General features: G+C 38.0%; 1 protein-coding gene across 1 annotated transcript in view; it reads right to left on the reverse strand.

Annotated features, from left to right (window-relative positions):
• Positions 1-673: 673 nt before the first annotated feature.
• LOC733020 (protein phosphatase 1 catalytic subunit) overlaps positions 674-16,150 on the reverse strand; it is a gene marked incomplete at its 5' end in the record, with an annotated part of 47,940 nt that continues 32,463 nt past the window's right edge. Inside the window, 4 exon segments of the mRNA NM_001047015.1 lie at positions 674-893; positions 4,002-4,140; positions 5,652-5,799; positions 6,502-6,698. Of these exon segments, the coding sequence (NP_001040480.1) occupies positions 890-893; positions 4,002-4,140; positions 5,652-5,799; positions 6,502-6,698 (488 nt within the window). The 3' untranslated portion in view covers positions 674-889.

The following is a 16,150-nucleotide window of genomic DNA, read 5'->3' on the forward strand; positions in this document are numbered from 1 at the left end:
ATAGACACATCGCAAAGGTATATTGTCTCGTACAGCCAACTTTTAAAGTCATGTCATTGTAAAAGGACGGTTTTTTTTTTTTTTTATTATTGCTTTGATGAAATATCAATTGGAACACGTTTCTGCGACGATCGTTTCTATGAATTGATGTTTTAGATGAATTTATTATCCCCATATCAAAAATAAGTTTAAGGGCGATTGTGAACGTTTTGTTAGTTTTTTTTACGAAATAAGTTCCCCGACTTCGGAGTCAATTTTAAGATTACCAAATTAAATAACAAAACAAAAGGAACCATCGTAATTTGTGCGTAACAACTATTAGATATTATTGAATCTGACATGTGTTTGATTTCTTTGATAGCATTAAAAGAAAACTAAACTTGATCATAGAGTCAATTTTACTGCAAGTTTCTGTGAAACATAATATTGGATTGTTTTTTTTTTCTCTCTTAGCCTGACCGCATTAGGGGCCGTTGACCAGAGACCTTTTCACTAGCGGACAGTTCAAGTGGGGCCAAGCGAATTTTTAACACTCATTTTCTCGACAGCGAATCTGAGAGACCGGATTCGCTCTCCGAAACCCTGAATGCATTTTTAACTGAAAACTGCAACTACCATTATTCAAATGTCTCTCTGTTACTGGATATCGTTTAGACGCAATCTCTGCCCGTCTTTTTTTTTTCGAGTTTATGGCCTGGTATCTAGGACCTTTAGGCCAACTGCCCGTCTTTATGGGAGGTTGCTGGGTTGTCAGACTTTAACGCTCATGCATTCAATTAAGGAAACAAAGATTCACTAAAACATCAACCCGTTCAAGGTATTTTAAGTGTACAGCGGTGAGGGAGGGGTGTCCATGCGTGTGTCGGCGGACGGCGCGCGTGTGGGGCCATTAACTGCCGGACGAGCGGTAGCGGAAACAAACATTATCGAATTCCATTTATTATATTATTGCAAACACATTAAGGTCCATATTCATAGCGCAATAAAAATACAGTTTCATATTTTGTCATCTTCTCGCATTAAAACTGTATAATCTCAAAACTTACAAAATTTTACAGGAGTGTTTTAAAGGTTTAACATACCTATGATATTTTTAATATTAATCATCCTTGCATAATATTTTTCTTAGTTTTTACCAGTTACATTATCTGTTTTTTAAAGTAAGATTTAAAATTATGTATTAATTTTGTTAATAGTAGTAAAACTAAACTACGCTCTTTTGACAGTATTATGACAAAAATACTGGTGATATTATGTACCAAATGATTCCGCATATTAACTCAATTTCGAATATTTTTAGAATATTTTTGTACACTTTTAATGCGAAAAGACGATTTGTCGAGGCGTTTCAAAGACAACAAACTATGTGTTGAACGACAAAACGATTTTTTTTTATGGATGGATTCTTAACACGCAGACTGCCGTGTAGGTCACCGGTGTCCTACGCGGTGCACACTCAAGTAATTACGTCGATTTTTTTATTGCTTACATAATTGGACAAGCTCATAGTCCACCTGGTGTTAATTGGTTACTGGAGCCCATAGACATCTACGACGTAAAGGCGCCGCCCACGTTGAGGTATAAGTTATAAGGTCTCAAGTATGGTACAACAGCTGCCCCGCCCTTCAAACCGAATCGCATTACTGCTTCACGGCAGAAATAGGCGGGGTGGTGGTACCACAAGAGGTCCGACGTCCAGTATGATTTCGGTTACTAAGTTAACCGAGATTGCCCAACTTTGCCTTCTATAATTTTTAATGCATGTTTTAGTAATTTATATATATATCTCTTAGAAATACGATTCATTCTCTGTATCTTCAGATTCGTCTTTCCCAGAGTCAATAAGATATTCCAAGAGAGAAATCGACATAATTACTTCAGTGCGACACGTAGGACATAGGTGACCCAAATAGCAGTTAAAGAGACAAGTACTAATGACATACTAAACTTGAACATGCTACATTAATTGACAACACAATAGTACCGGAGACATTTGATAGGCCACGAATGATTCAGACTGAGGTTTAATCGAAATACTAACAGTTTATATGCGGTTGTAAAAATCTAGTTCAATGAAGACACAAGGAAAGATCTAGAGGTGGTGGTGGAATAATCAATTTTAACTTTAGTATTTCCCACTTCCTCCAAAAACGGTAGGCAGCGGCTTGGCTCTGCCCCTGGCATTGCTAAGTCCATGGGCGACGGTAACCACTCACCATCAGGTGGGCCGTATGCTCATCTGCCTAAGGTCCAGGGTTCCGGTTAGGACAGTCCTTGTTCGAACGCAATCGAGACCTCGAAATCGCATCAGCGGGCGTCCCTCGTGCTCCGGTGACCAGATCAACACCAGACAGACGTGCCTTGAGCTCCTTTTTTTAATAAATTCTTAATGTAAACCACAAATCATAACCCGGGTTAGTCGATCGGATATTTGATAAAAACACAAATTCTCAAGCAATTCGAAATTTAAAAAAATATCTACCTTATGACAGTGACGTCTAGAATCAAACGTCAAAATGACAGGATTTAGATGAGGCAAACGGGAATGTTTTGGGTTAAAAAAAAACGGAATATAATCTGTATTATGTATGAATGTTGTTTTTTTCTTTGGAGCGTGTTGTGTGCACGAAACAAACCCAAATGTGCTAACGTATATAAATCATTTTATGAAATGTAGTTTCACGTACAGTAATACATACTGTGAATGTATCTCTCTACCTGTAATTTTTTTTCGTGGATCATATAAATCTGCGATCGAAAAACAAAGTGTAAGTTTTACATTTAAGAAACCAATAGAGGTTTGGCTTTTTAGCATCTTAATATGCCCCGATCTTTGTTTAATTGTCTTAAATTTGAGTAACATTCGTCTGATTAACTCAGTTTTGTGGCATTACGGAGGACATTTTCAAATGCCGTCCACTAATGTGTCAGGGTGTATATAAGTTAAACTATACCCAAGGCATTCGACTTCTTTGATACTCAAATATACCCCTTAAAGGCAAATAAGTGATGACGCACCTTTAGAGAATTATAGAGACCCATTTCGAAATTATTGGATTTCGACTTTAATTAAAAAAATGGACCTAGGACGACCCTTTTCAGAGACTCCTAATAATCAAATAACTAAAAGTAGCTTATAAGGGTCAAACTTATCTATAGGTCTCTTTCACACCGTCCCCTTCCTCTACGTTCATTCGGTTTGAAAACTTCATCGAACTAGTGGTCCCCTGGTAGTCGAAATTCGACTATAATTAATTGAAATTACAAGTTTGTACATACACTAATATGATTATATTTTCAAAGAAGACAGAAGTTTAATAGCTTCTATAATCACAGACTTCGGCAAGACTACACTTTAGAAAAATATTAGTAAAGACAAACAATATTTTATCTTTTTTTTATGACCTGGTAACTAAGATCTTTAAGTCATGTCTTATTTATATTCTTATATTTATGAAAAATGATAATATGGAGTGAAATTAAATGAAATGATTAATTTGAGACATTAATCAACTAGAATGAAATTAAATGATATGGGATGAAATATAATCTCAGTAAAATGGTGGTCATTTACTGAGACTTTTTCAGAAAACAAATCACACAACTCACTCCTCGTGTTCCCGCCAAAAAATCTAATATTTAATCTATTCTCAATTTGACCAGAGACTATACGCAATAAGAAAAGTTTGACAATAAACAAATAGTATGCATGCGTGTGTCTGTGTCAAATACATGGTAGTGTGTATAATGTTTTTATTTATTGATTTAATGTATTTTTTATGCGTAATTAAATACTCCTCTATATTCTCTATAAGCGTGGAAAATTTCATACTCCTCTATCCGCGCAATTTTCGTAAAAAGCGTTACAAAGTTTTTGTTGCTTCACTTATCTATATATAAAGATTGGGTCTCTATAATTCCAAGGGTCTTGCGACACAAGTCTATGAACTCTATGAGCTAAGCGCTAAGAGCTAGAATGGCATGCAATAGTGCTCACTCACTTCTTCTTGTTCTTGGGCTGTGCGCGCGGCGGCGTGTTGGGGCGGCCCATGTTGAGGCCCGAGTACAGCTTGCGCTTGTCGGCCGGCTTCAGGATCTGGAACGAGCACATCAGCGTCTCGTCCACGGACATCAGGGCGCCTGGAAACGAAAGACACACAACGGTCTCCTTCAGTTAGTTCGTCACGTGCGAGGGAACAAGGTTTAGTTAAGACAAATTTATAGTTTAGTAATTTCACAATTATGATGATTATCACTCTAGATGACTGGACTGATGGTGTGCCCATTGGTGGCAAAAATATATGCAACCTTCGTTATGCTGACGATGCTACTCTGCTGGCTACAAGCAAAGATCTGATCGAATTGCTGAATCACGTCGAAGCAATTGCCTTCAGTTTTGGTCTCCGAATCAGCAGGTACAAAACCAAAATGATGATTGTGGACAGAAGCAATAACAATACCCCGGAGATTACCGAGATTGCATTTCATCTTATACCTACCCAGGTTCACTAACACCACTAACAGTGGTGGTTTGGAGGACGAAATTAAGCGGCGCATAATCATAACGCGATGGGCCATGGATAAACTCGGAAAAGTACGGAAGGACCGGAATATCACCAAGACCACCAAAGTCCGACTGGTAAGGGCATTGGTGCTCCCCATCTTTTTATATGGGGTTGAGACCTGGACTGTGAAAGAGAGAGAAAGAAGAAGGATCGATGCATTAGAAATGTGGTGCTGGAGAAGGATGCTCCGTATAACTTGGACTGAACATCGCACCAACGCCTCGATCCTAAAAGAACTAAATATCTCTCACAGGTTGTCGTCAACAGTGCAATCCAGGATTCTTCGATATTTTGCACACGTATCGCGACGGCCAGCAGAGTCTATCGAGAAACTTGTTGTTCAGGGTAGGGTCAATGGTAAGGGATCTCGTGGACGAATCCCCATGCGCTGGACTGATCAGGTGAAAGATCTTATTGAAACCCCACTTAACGAGTGCGTGCGCCGGGCCTCGGTTCGCAAACTATGGAAAACATCTGTCAAGGTTTTAATAAGCAAGAATTCCACATGACCACGACTGCTCTGCCAAGAGCAACCGATTATGATGATGATGATGAATTTCACGATGCATTTTTGAAACCTACATTTTCTTCAATGTTGCTTGTGTACTCATTAGCTCGCATTACTGACGGATGCAAATCAATTTTAACAAAACTTTTGCAGTTACTATGTTTACATCTTCAACGAACAAAAAAAAACACTTTTCAATCACTTTTTCGTTATTACCCTTACAGGCAGACGAGCATACGTCCTACTTGGTGATGAGTGATTACCGTCGCCCATGGACATCAGCAATGCTAGGGACAGAGCTAAGCCGCTGAAACTTGTACAGACTCGTTCGCTGTGGTCACTGAGATACAGTCGTTAAACACATTTCAATCACTTTTTCGTTATTACCCTTATAGCCAGACGAGCATACCGCCCACCTGGTGATAAGTGATTAGCGTCGCCCATGGACATCAGCAATGCTAGGGACAGAGCTAAGCCGCTGAAACTTGTAGAGACTCGTTTGCTGTGGTCACTGAGACACAGTCGTCATGGATCGAGGGTGTGAACCTTCCGACGGGGTCCAGGCCGCGCGTACCGACCTGCATTATCAAACTCCCCGCAGTAGTTTGGTGCCGAGAAGAGTGTGACGAGTTGCCTCTTCGCAAAGAACTCGTATCCATCCTCGACGACCTGGTGCGCGCGACAGATCAAGTCGAACTCGTGTTTGGACAAGAACTTGCCCACGACCTGGAATGCACCGAAACAGGGCTCAGTCCAAAATGGACATGTTACACAAAATAAACAAAACCAGTCGAGTGTTGAAACGTCGTAGTTATTGTTGGCGTTCGTGTGAATAGATCCAATAAATTTAGTTTATTCATTGATTGCGTGACAGATTTGTAATACAATATAAAAACAAAAAAAACTAAAACTACAGAAAATCCCAAAAAGAAAATATATTGCTAATCACATCGTGAAATTATGGTACTGTTATCGTTTCGTCTGTGTGTGTTGCCCGCAGAGTTTCTTTCCGGATCTTCTCAGTGAATCACGAGCTCAACATACTATCTAGAATAATTACGTTTTTCGACATCATGTTTTCAGAGATTTTTGTGGTATCCATCTGCAGAGAGCCTCTTCGCAGTGTCCCTTTGCTCTATCGTTTGTCCTTCTTCAAACTTTTCAGATCTCAGTGGGTCGCATTTCCGATCCAGTGGTAGATTCTGCGAGACACTGCTCTTGCTAGGGCCAGTATTAGCAACACCCCCGGTTTGAGTCCCGAGAGCTCACCTACACGCTAGGGTAACGCTGATATAACCTCTAAAGGCTATAAGCATGGGTAGGGAAAAAAAAAGAAAAAATGGTGTGTGTGTGTGTATGTTCGTCTATGTGATACTGCCAGAGACAGAGGTGCTAGTGTGGACACAGTAAATATTGAACAATTCATACTTCGGTTCCAAAAGTGAAGCTGACTCCGCGATCGTTCTCGCCCCAACCGGCCGTGTCCTTGTCGGGGTCGGACCAGAGCAAGTCGCAGAGCAAACCCTGGTCGGGAACGTCCGTCGGCCTCATGATCCGCCGGATCTGTTCCATAGCTTGCAGGTCCGGCGACAGACCGCCGTGACAACAGAAGATTTTCTCGTCAACTAAAACAAATAGATAAATACTGTTGGTTAAAGAAACTCGGGTAGCCAATACAGAGCCGTTATAGCCAGAATGGTTTTTGTTTCCTACCTATGCTGATAGCCTTGAGAGGCTATTTCAGGTGAGCTCACAGGGCTCAAACCTGACGACGTTGCTAATACGAACCCTAGCAAGAACCATGCTTCACAGAATCTACCACCGGACCGGAAACGCGACCCACTGAGAAGATCCGGCGAGAAACTCAGTGGGCTGTGTCTGTGGGTTAATTTAGTCGTCGAGCCCTTGGACGGTGACCGGTGCTTGGGGTACCTACCTAAAAGCACCGTTAGTGGATCGGGAGGATCCGAAATGACGTGTTTTGGGCGACGTCGACTGCTTTCCATTCTGTCCGCAGGATCGGGAATGTATAGTTACCGGCGGTCACGATGAGAGGGTTCTCGTGTCGTGCCGCTTTGTCGAAATGAGCCAGAATGGATTACAGGTACATAGGCAGTTTAGTGTTCTCTTAGGTTTTCATGAAAACGCGGAGCCTGACTACATATATTCACGGTTAAATCTCTCGTTTGTTAGTATGTACCGACGATTCATACAGACGTTCATTTTAGCGGTCACCGGACGGACGTCTGCAAAATTTCGTTGTAAGCAGTTTATAATAATGTTTTCGCTTTTATTAAATCTTAAAAAAAATACTACAAATGATAATTTTCAGAATCAACCAAGATAGAAGAGTCACGATTAGAAATAATCTAACTGTTATATGTAATGTGCATTGAAAAATGTACCGCATAATGTTAACGTGGAGAGGTATTCTTTAAATAAATAAATTAAACCAAGCAGCACTATTCTTTATTTTTATTGCCCTTGTAATCAGATGAGCATACCGTCGCCCATGGACAGCAATTCCAGGAGCAGAGCCAAGCCTACGACTCTCCACAAGCCTCGTTTGAAGAATCACATGTCATAGCGCTCGGGAAACACCGTGGCAAAAATGACAACAAAGTTCAATAGTACCCTAATTCGGTTCCTAGTTCCTGTGTCATTATTGCCCTTTCAATCGGTTCCAGAACCGCCACACAAATGTGCCCGATATCCGTAGGCGTCTTTTTATTTCTTCACGCCCACGAGGTTCGATGAGAAAACGTGACTTGACATAAATAAACCGCAACACAGGGTTCCCGACAATATACGGAAACACGTTCCTCGTACACCAAGAGATCGTGCAACAGATGTTTGTAATTTTTTTTTGTGTAATTTCTCTACTATTAAACAGAGATGGTGGTCTATTTGTCAATAGTGGACACAATTGCAGAAGTCGCACATAAATCTAATAATATATCGTCTTCTCGCATTAAAACTGTTTAATCTCAAAACTTACTAATTTTACAGGAGAGTGTTTTAAAGGTTTAACATGTGATATTTTTAATATTAATCATCTTTGCAACATTTATTTTTTATTTATTACCAATGAAATTATCTGTCTATTAAAGTAAAATAATTTTATGTATTAATTTTGTTATTAATAGTAAAAACATAGGTATATTAAAAAAAAAAAAAACTACGCTCTTTTGACAGTATTTATGAGAAAAATACTGGTGATACCAAATGATTCCGCATATTAACTCAATTTCGAACATTTTAGGAAATTATACGCTTTTAATGCGAAAAGACAATATGTAATATTTTTGACGATTCACGAATTTAATATAGCCTATATTCTTCAACATCAACTATAAGCTTCAATTACATCTGTTACTTTTTATAGTTACATAAAACATAAATTTTTCTAAACTTTTTGAGTGGCATAATTCTACCTGAGGGTATGTTATTCAATGACGTCAGCAATACCATGGGCCAAGTCGCTGCCTGCTAATTGGTATAATTATAAGTATTGAAAGTTCGTAATTAATTTTTGTTTGAAGTCCGATCGGAAACGCTTAGTGAACAAAAACGTTTACATTTAGGTTATCGGCGCAGAGGGCGCGTCACGTCTCTCCTATCGAATCCAATTGGAGTGCACTTATCGATGTTTCTGGATAACACTAAGATGCTTCCACTAGATTTTAGTGCCTTCTAGAAATATGATCGAATGTATTATGACTTTCGAAATCACTAGGATTTCTCAGCCGTATATTTTGTTTGAAGTATCGAGCATTGCATAAATATTATAATAAAACTCACAGCGGACTTGGTTTTAGTTACCCTTGTAATTTGAATGTCCACCACCAATGATCCCAGGATATGAGGCCAAATCAATACAACAGCTGTCCCACCCTTGAAACTGGAGCGCATTACTGCTTCAATCGTGTTTCTAACCTTATTATTATTTAAATATTAATTTCCAGTCATTCAGTCACGTGTCCATCACAGCGCACCCTTTTTTTTACTATTCATGATCCAGTTTAAGAACCATTTCTCTAGCGAAAACACGACCTTTTATTCACTATTCTATTTTTATCAGTCGCCCGGGGCCGAGCAAGCCTTTGTTACGTGTTATACCTACACGCTTTACATGGGATTAACGTTTGTCGAAACGTACAAATAAAATCCCTTTCATTTTATTAATTATTTCATAATAATGTTCATTATTTCATGTATCTAAAAAAAAAAAGTAATAATTTGGGACATCTAGAGAATACATGAATAATATTATATTACGATAATCCATTCCGTTAAGATGTCTGTCTGGTAGCTGTCATCTAAGTTTATCCCTAATAAAGCAAACATTATTTTATACAATTATCTATGTCTTCGGTTGCAAATTCATCTTATAGCCCCATTATTCAGTTCCAGGCGAGGTACAAACAAAAAAAAATGTGGTCAACAATTTTAAAAAAACTTCTGTTACGTACTATTATGACGAAATATTTTTTTACAATTTTATTGCATGACATGATTAGCCTTCTGCATTTGTAAATTATAGTGCTGACGTCACAGGCGCAAGAGCAAATCACCAATGGCCGACGGCTCGCGTGCGTGCTTATAGACTAGCACACGACACGTGACGCAAGTTGATGTTGAGGTTATTTTAAGGCTTTATTGAGTGTAATGTGAAATATCTATATATTAATACGTGAAGCAAAAACTTTGTATCCCTTTTTACGAAAATTGCGCGGACGGAGGAGTATGAAATTTTCCACACTTATAGAGAATATAGAGAAGGAGTGCACAATGCTAATATTTTTTTTAAATAATGCATAAAAGATACATTAAATCAATACAGAAAACATTACACATACTACCATGTATTTGACACACACACATATACTCTTTGTTTACTGTCAAACTTTTGTTATTGCTTAAAGTCAAATTGAGAATAGGTTAATATTCTTTATCTTTAATATTCCGAGTATTTGTCTATAGTGTAGTCTTGGCGAAATCTGTGACTATAGAAATATAATAGCCTTTGACAATAGAACCATAATAATGTCCAAACTTATAATCGTAATTAATTATAGTCGAATTTCGACTACTGCGGGAACACTAGTCTATATAAACTGTCCACAATGATTTAATGAATGCGAAAATATAACTTTACTAGCCGTACTCGCCCGCTTCGCTGCGCATTTAAAATTAGCATCATTATTTATTGTCATTATTATTAGGGAGTCCCAACACTCATACAGCCTATCTATTAAGTACATGTATTTTCTGCAAGGTTGGGTCAGGTGGGCAGTGAGCTCGTTCACCCATTTAAGAAAAGAAAAAAACATGGACACCAAATTTCAAGTCAATCGGATGCATGGTTCAGTTAGTTATAGTAGCATTCGTGTTGAGCGATGCACCGGTGTTCGAATCTCGCAGGCGGGTACCAATTTTTCTAATGAAATACGTACTCAACAAATGTTCACGATTGATTTCCACGGTGAAAGAATAACATCGTGTAATAAAAATGAAACCCGCAAAATTATAATTTGCGTAATTACTGGTGGTAGGACCTCTTGTGAGTCCGCACGGGTAGGTTCCACCACCCTGCCTATTTCTGCCGTGAAGCAGTAACGCGTTTCGGTTTGAAGGGTGGGGCAGCCGTTGTAACTATAATTGAGACCTTAGAACTTATATCTCAAGATAGGTGGCGCATTTACGTTGTAGATGTCTATGGGCTCCAGTCACCACTTAACACTAGGTGGGCTGTGAGCTCGTCCACTCATCTAAGCAATAAAAAAATAAAAAAAAAAATAAAAATAAAAAGTTATAACGGAACATCCGTAAAAACCACTGCAGATTTATACATATATTAGTATAGATTAAACCTTGTCTTTACGAAAAGTGGAACAGAAATAAGAATAAACTCTTTACAACATTAGTCCGTACTGCGGCCTAATAATGAGGGGTCAGCTCTTAATATTAAAACAAAAATATGCACTTAAAAATGAATGATGAAATTGTCTTAAAAATAAATCAAAATGATTACCCTATCTGTAAAACAACCTATTATCCAAAATCAGTGATTACGATAAAATGTAAGTTCAACGTCCGCTTTCGATTACTTTTTTGAATGACATCTACGTTACAGTCTTACGCTATATCTTGTTTGAGAGATGTAAAAATTGAAAAAATTGAAATTCAATTAAAAAATGAAAAATAAATAATAGTTTAAAAACACTAACAAAATATGCTTTTATAGAAAATCCAACTAAAAAATAGAAAATAAATTTTAATAAATTTGAATTAAAATTAGTGCAAGAAAAAATGATTTTATTGTAAAAAAGCGTGGGGTGCTTTTCAGGATATTATCAAAATAACCCTTTTGTTAGTTTTTTTAAACTATAATATTAGTTCCCATTTTATAACCTTTCGAATGCGTAACAGATGAAAATTACATTAAATATATGTATGTTCTCGTAATTGATAGAATTGATCAGCCGTCTCCAGGAATGCGTCAAGATTGTCGATGTTATCATGAAGAATGGAGGGCGGTTATATTATTATGTGCCGGAAAAGATCAACAGTAAAATATTTTTAGTGAAATAAATTTACATAAACTTTTTATAAGCAATATTATATCTTTTCTTTAGTCTTTACGCAAATAAGGTAAATAAAATAAAGAGTGTAAGTAACAATAACATTTAACACACGTATTCAGTTCACCCTTTGTAAGCTCAGCCTCGACCCGATATTCACGACTTCAAACACAAGGTTTAGTACTCACTGAATTAGATAATCCGAAATAAAGCAACCCGATTCATAAAAAAAATGCGGAGCATCAAAGCTTTTTGATACCAAGAGATTATGCCATTGAAGTCTTAAAGATATTCCATAGCTTCTATGATACATTGTTGAATTGTATTTTATACAAGGCACCCAATAAAAAACTCACACGTATGTTGTACAAATATATTATAGTAATGGAAATGTTTCAGTTTGATTTAAAATTTATATTTTTTTGATATAACACTTGCTAATTGTGTAAACTTTTGATAACCACACAATAACCATATCTATGTATTGTCTTACGAACTTTTCAGCACCATGGGGCAATCTTATGATAATACCCGAAGGGGTGATGGGCGATTAAAGCTCTAAATGGTCACTTGTAAGATCATCAAAGTCGTTCTCATTGCCTTTGTAGATAATTAATTACTACTGCCTGGTAGAATATGCCTTTCGAACTGTTACGACAAACCCCTTGTTACCTTGCCGATTTTACAGAATATTTAAAAAAGCAATGTATGTATAGCTCATCAACTCTCCACGCAAGAGAAGCCTAAAAAGTAAGTTCATTGTTGTTCTAATTTCGTTTATTCAACTAAAAAACAAAACCACAAATTATTTCTGTATAAAGTTAGATCACTCGTTGAAACCAAGGCGAGGGGTATAAATAGCTCGTCGGCTTAACCAAACATCCTTTAGAATGACGTCAGCAAGAAGGGAAGCCGCTTTGCGTAACGCTCTACCCGTAATAAAGTTCCGAAAGCTTTCACTAAGATTGTACAACGAACGCGACATTCAATGTGAGCTGAATATACATTTGTCCTCGTCGATTACGACGAAGAGTTCAAAGGTAGCGGCCTGGCTCTGCCCCTGGCATTGCTGAGGTCCATGGGCGACGGTAACCACTCACCATCAGGTGGGCCGTATGCTCGTCTGCCTACAAGGGCAATAAAAAAAAAGATTGAATTAGCCCACAGACACAGCCCACTGAGTTTCTCGCCGGATCTTCTCAGTGGGTCGCGTTTCCGATAAGGTGGTAGATTCTACCAGCACTATACGAAGCACTGCTCTTGCTAGGGCTAGTGTTAGCAATGTCCCAGGTTTGAGCCCCGTGAACTCACCTACTAGTTAGATTACGCTGACATAGCCTCTTAGGCTATCCAGTGAATATGTAGGAGAAAAAAAAGAATATATCTGGCAGACTATAAACTTGGTTTGTCACTGGTTATATTAATTTTTTCACTATTCCCACTATCCCAACAAATCATTATCTTTTTTCCAACATAAATGCACACTTCATAATCGAAATTTCGCGAAATACGAATAATCGAAGGTACCAAATGCGCTGCAAGATATCTACAAAATCAGCGAAGAAAAAAAAACGGAGACATTAGAACTCATATCTTAATTTAGGTTACGGCATTTACATTGTAGATGTCTATGGGCTCCGGAAACCACAACCAGGTGGGCCTTGAGCTCGTCCACCCATCTAAGCGATAAAAAAAAAAAAAAACGTTAAACAAGCATCCAAATGGCCAGTCCATAAAAGAGATCTTGAACATGGATGTAATAATAACCGAAAGTAGATTGCAGAGATCATTGAACATCGGTAAGCTGCTGCTTGCATCATTGATGTTGAATCTGTACAGACAACCGAAAGTGTGAGTTACGTAAATTGTTTTGTCGCAAGACAAGACTAAAGAGTTGGTGTGGCTTTTATCTGCGCATCAACATGAGCATTTTTTTGCCAATTACGTCATTTTGTTGCTTAATCATTAATTTTAGAGATGCGAGTTACACGCTCGTTGCGACTTTGAAGATGAACCAACAACCCATATACAAAAAAATGTAGATCCAACAAAAGTAATAATTAAAGATACTATTAATGTTTGTAATAATATAATTAAAATATAATAATAGGAACTAAAAGTAAATTTGAATGTGGTTGTTATTTAGCGGTAATAAGCACCAGATATATTGTGCCCGTGGGCGATATCATCTAGGGCAATTAGCTTGATTATTAATACACACGAAAGCTCATTTATAAAAAAAAAACTGTTGAAGACTTATTTATTTCCAATTGGATAGCGACTGCAAAAGAAAACCAGATTCTTTGCGGTTAATGATGGTGTAATAATATCAGTACCAATAACATCTACAAACATTACCGAGGGATAAAAATAGTTTCAGCGAAAAGTCCCACTTGAAACAAAGGTACAAGTGAAACTCATAGCGACCACCCTAGATTTTACCTCGAAAGCCCTCACTCTCCCCCATTCTGTACATCCCGCACGTTCCGCTACACGTGACCTACTTTATAGTTGACAAGCGCAACGCTTACTTATGTTGTGTTGTCATTCATTTTAGTACCAACATTCAACAATGTTGTCGTATGTATGTCAAATGATCCGAGAATCTGCAGGGTAAGTCTTGTCTTGCTATTAATTAGAAGCCATAAAGGACGCGACCGTCGACTTCCTCGTAGGTCGTCTTTGGAAGTTGTACCTCATCACCTTATTTTGTTTGTGGACCCTCATACTAACAGGTTCGCGTCATGCCGACCGATGGCTAAAGTGAACGGCACTAAAGACAAAACAACAATAAAAATAAATCTAAATATAATTCTAATAATTTTAAGAACTACTTGTTTTCTAGCCACTTCCTCATATATTTTTTTTAATTATCTTCCTCTGTTCGGCATTTCCAGGAAGGTCAGTACGATTTCTCTTTAAGCGATTTAGTATGTACCTAAATTCATGAAAATCATTGTGAATTTTTTATTTATTGCCTGATGGTGAGTGGTTACCGTCGCCCATGGACTTCAGCAATGCCAGGGGCAGAGCCAAGCCGCTGCCTACCGATAACTAAGTATCTTTTTAAAGAGCACTACAGTTCTTCAAAGAAACCACATCACAGGAATAGCAATTTGACACGGTTTGGCCCCAGGTTGGAGAATATTGCTACTCATTCCCCGAGGAATATTTAAGCACCTTTTATTCAGGAAGGAGACGAGGTGGTGTTGAGCCACCACGAACCACACAACTCAATTTCATTTTAATTTTCCTTTTATACTAAATTACACAACGTTCTATTTTAGGAAAGTAATAACAATTCGAGTTGCTCTCAAAGGATTTTTTCGTAATCTTTTTTCAGAATTGGGTTTCGGTACAAAAGTATTTCATATAATTTCAATAAAAGGTTCAACGACTTTAAAAAATGAACGAATTATATCAACCAGAGCAAGTCGACAGTTTCACTTAAGATTTTGCCCATCTTTTAGGTGTTCTTTCTCTCCTTATATATCTAAATTTGCCTTAAAATAATTGTTATTGTGGTAAAACATAACCACTATACACGGTACTTTTAACAATCATAACAAAATTCATTAGAAATCATCAAATAAACAGACAAGTTTAAAGCGTCCAAGGTTTCATAACGTGGCTGTTACACATCTACTTGCTTAGTGGACTTTCACAATGAAGGAAACGGGCCGGTTAACAAAAATCACCCATACAAAAGATTTGTGTAGCTGTCGGTATTATTGGGCGTGCAGTAAAGTAGTAGTTGTGGGGTTGTCAACAGTTTATTTCAGCGTCACATACCGGGTCGAAGGACGACACAACCTATACATGTACGATCGTAATGACAAACAAAATCATAAACACGTACAACCGGTTATATTTGACATTTACTGGTGGTAGGACCTCTTCTGAGTCCGCACGGGTAGGTACCACCGCCCCGCCTATTTCTGCCGTGAAGCAGTAATGCGTTTCGGTTTGAAGGGTGGGGCAGCCGTTGTAACTATACTGAGACCTTAGAAATTATATCTCAAGGTGTGTGGCGCATTTACGTTGTAGATGTCTATGGGTTCCAGTAACCACTTAACACCAGGTCGGCTGTGAGCTCGTCCACACATATAAACAAAAAAAAAACACAATATAACGTACAGTACAAAAACATATTTGTAAAGTTCAACGTTCGATACTTCCGTAGTTTTGTTGATTTTGTGATTATTATTGTGAATAAATTCTGGCTCACGGCGGACATCACACATTGTTGGTTTTTTGCCTTTGGGTGAAAATCGAATGATATCCTGTTCGACATCAATCAAGAAGCCATTATATCGTCTTTTAGAAAATCTCAAAGGATTAACGGATTAAGGATTTTACGGATGGGCTACAGAAAAGCTCTTGGCGTCTCTGCTGTTCCGACATAAGTTTGCTGGTTAGAATAAAGTCGTCAACATTACAATGTGGTTAGGCGCTCACTCACGCATAGGTACCCCTTCTATTTCAAACAAAAA

Source organism: Bombyx mori, chromosome 16 (genome assembly GCF_030269925.1).
Source record: "Bombyx mori chromosome 16, ASM3026992v2".
NCBI lineage: Eukaryota > Metazoa > Arthropoda > Insecta > Lepidoptera > Bombycidae > Bombyx > Bombyx mori.